A 3,726-nucleotide genomic window follows, 5' to 3' on the forward strand; every position below is an offset into this window, starting at 1 on the left:
TCTGTGTTTGTCCCTGCAACATCGCTCGACAACCGATGCTGGTGTGTTTACGTCCCCGTAATCTAGCGGTTCGGCAAAAAAGACCGATAGAATAAGTACTAGGCTTACAAAGAATAAGTCCTAGGGTCGATTTGCTCGACTAAAGGCGGTGCTCCAGCATGGCCACAGTCAAATGATTGAAACAAGTAAAAGAGTATGCGTTCGACCAAATTATCGAGTCGCCGATGTAAGGGAGATAATTCTAGTTGGTTTCACTGGTCTTGTCAGTTAAAATTGTTAGTGAAAGAAAATACCTGGCGTAGCAGTGGAGGTGGTTTTAGCAGCAGCAGCAGTAATAGTAGTAGTCGTTGTAGTAGTAGCAGTAGCAGTTATTGTTTAACCATCAGATCATTCCTGGTCAAATAGACGAATGATCGTAGGTGTTCCAGTCATGACGATCCAGTCTTCAGGTGTGGTTGTGTGGTAAGAAACTTGCTTCCCAACCACATGGTTCCAGGTTCAGTCCCGCTGCGTGACACCTTGGGCAAGTATCTTCTATTGTAGCTTCGAGCCGACCAATGCCTTGTGAGTGGATTTGATGGAGGGAAACTGAAAGAAGCCCGTCATGTAGATATATATATATATATATTAATATACAGGGATTAGCATTGAGTTGCTTCTCCAACATACTGAAAATTTAGAAATAGCAGTCAAAGAACTACTGATTCTAAACTACAAATTTTTCTCTAAATGGATGGCGATATTTATGGCACACATAGAACAAAAAACCGGAGGGAAAGGCATAAACAAAACAAGTCTTTAGTTAATCGGATACGATCGTTTCATTTATCAGAATATCGGACTGAGGATTGGAATAGGGATGTTTCATTCTCTTAACCATGAAACGATCGTATCCGATTAACTAAAGACTTGTTTTGTTTATGCTTTCCCCTCCGGTTTTTTGTTCTATGTGTGCCATAAATATCGCCATCCATTTAGAGAAAAATTTGTAGTTTAGAATCAGTAGTTCTTTGACTGCTATTTCTAAATTTTCAGTATGTTGGAGAAGCAACTCAATGCTAATCTCTGTATATTTATGATGATAAATGGTTTTACCGATAAAGGTTTTTTCATACTGAACTACTTGGCAAAATTGTTAATTATTAATTCTATTATTAATTGACGATTCCCTGCCCTTATTCTTGTATATATATATATAATACAAATAATTTCTCTATCAACTGTAATGCTTATTTATTCACATTGTTTGGAATTAATCACACATTACCTTGTTGCATCATCGTTTAACATCCGCTTTCCATGCTAGCATGGGTTGGACGATTTGACTGAGGACTGGCGAACCAGATGGCTACACCAGGCTCTATTCTGATTTGGCAGAGTTTCTACAGCTGGATGCCCTTCCTAACGCCAACCACTCCAAGAGTGTAGTGGGTGCTTTTACATGCCACCGGCACGAGGGCCAGTCAGGTGGTACTGGCAACGGCCACGCTCAAAATGTTGTCTTTTACGTGCCACTGGCAACGATCTCGCTCGAATGTCCTTACACGTGCCACCGGCACAAGTACCAGGGCACAGGTGCCAGGGCACAGGTGCCAGGGCACAGGTGCCAGGGCACAGGTACCAGGGCACAGGTGCCAGGGCACAGGTGCCAGGGCACAGGTGCCAGGGCACAGGTGCCAGGGCACAGGTGCCAGATGTAAATGTTTATTTTTAGAATAACATCAAAGCGTAGATGTGAGAGGCCAGAATCAAGCTGATTTCACCATAAAACAGGTTGAATATTTTGGCCAGATACGGCTGGTTTAAATGCTAATGGGTTAAACTGTACTTTTATTTCTAGGCTTATGTACACTAATCAGTGTGAAGAAGGAGACACCGGACTTTATTGGAGACAAAGCCACTGCTAAGATCCAAGAGACAATCATTAGAATTGGTCAGTATTAATTGTTTATTTTAAATGGCTTTAATTGCTCAGTACTGATTTATCTTTTATCTTTTACTTCCTTCTTTTAGTCATTGGACTATGGCCATACTGGGGTACTACTTTGAAAGATTTAGTTGAACAAATTGGCTCCAGAACTTATTTTTATTTTTAAGCCTGGTACTCTGTATGTATATATATATGTACATATACATATATATATACATATATATATATATATACCTTGTTGTATCATCGTTTAACGTCCGCTTTCCATGCTAGCATGGGTTGGACGATTTGACTGAGGACTGGTGAACCAGGTGGTTACACCAGGCTCCAATCTAATTTGGCAGAGTTTCTACAGCTGGATGCCCTTCCTAGCGCCAACCACTCCGAGAGTGTAGTGGGTGCTTTTACGCGCCACCAGCACGAAGGCCAGTCAGGCGGTACTGGCAACGGCCACACTCAAAATGGTGTCTTTTACGTGCCACTTGCACTGGAGCCAGTCCAGCGGCACTGGCAACGATCTTGCTCAAATGTCCTTAAAAAAATTTATCTTTCTACTTGTTCTATATATATATTAATGTAGAAGGTATATATGTTGATGGAATATTCACCTACTTATCAATCCAATGAGTATGTACTTCAGTTAATTACTTCAGGTAATTATGTAAGTATGTACTTCAGTTAATTAAACAACTAGATATTCATTATCAAAACTTATGTTGTTATTGCTAATAGAAATAGTAGTGGTGGTGGTGTTGTTGTTGGTGTTGTTCATGGATTATTTCCATGTGTCATGGCTCCACAGAAGCCATGTTCATGATATACATATTAAAACTGATTCTCTATCTCTGTCTATCTCTCTTCTGTCTCTTCCAATCCAGGAATGTTCTCTGGTCTTGCAGTGCTGTTCGTCTGTGTCACGCTTGGTGTACATACGTACAAATATGTCTGGGAAGAAGATTGGAGGAAGAATCTCAAGGATTATGTCATGTAATCCTCATCTTTTTCATTCATATTCTGTTGCAATGGGACTTTAGTTGTGTGTATCTGTGTGCATGCAGGTGTATGTATGTATGTGTGTGTGTGTGTGTTATGGGGGAATCCTGAGCACCCCCACATAACTGAAGGTGGACTATATATATATATATATATATATACATACATATATACATACATATATATATTTACATATATATATATATATATATGGATGTATATATGTATATGTATCATCATCATCATCATCATCGTTTAACGTCCGCTTTCCATGCTAGCATGGGTTGAACGATTTGACTGAGGACTGGTGAAACCGGATGGCAACACCAGGCTCCAATCTAAATTTGGCAGAGTTTCTACAGCTGGATGCCCTTCCTAACGCCATGTATATATATATATATATATATATATATATATACATACATACATATATATAAAGTCATAAATGACAGAAATAATTTGATGACATTTTATTTAACAATAAGAAAATTCTAATATCATGATAAACTGTTTTGTAACTTAAAAGCATGTAAATGTTTATATTATCTCAATTATATACCCAAGATATAAATGTGAGCTTCTATAAGTTTCATACCTTTGATACTACAATAAACCGGAAAAGCTTGTATAGCATGCTTTATATTAATGGGCAATCATTCAGGTTCAATGATTGCTCAAATAATACATGTCATGCTGTACAATGACATGCATATATGTATGTATATGTGTAGATATATCATTTTTTTATAAGACAAACACATACCCATAGAGAGAGTTTTATATATATATATATATATATATAT

At 38.2% G+C, this 3,726-nt stretch overlaps 1 protein-coding gene across 1 annotated transcript in view; it reads left to right on the plus strand.

Moving 5' to 3' along the window:
• Positions 1-3,726, plus strand: part of LOC106882719 (smoothened homolog) — a 23,077-nt gene that overhangs the window by 13,736 nt on the left and 5,615 nt on the right. Inside the window, exons 5-6 of the mRNA XM_052975950.1 lie at positions 1,841-1,933; positions 2,809-2,917. Of these exons, the coding sequence (XP_052831910.1) occupies positions 1,841-1,933; positions 2,809-2,917 (202 nt within the window). The remainder of the gene's footprint in view (positions 1-1,840; positions 1,934-2,808; positions 2,918-3,726) is intronic.

Source organism: Octopus bimaculoides, chromosome 23 (assembly GCF_001194135.2).
Source record: "Octopus bimaculoides isolate UCB-OBI-ISO-001 chromosome 23, ASM119413v2, whole genome shotgun sequence".
NCBI lineage: Eukaryota > Metazoa > Mollusca > Cephalopoda > Octopoda > Octopodidae > Octopus > Octopus bimaculoides.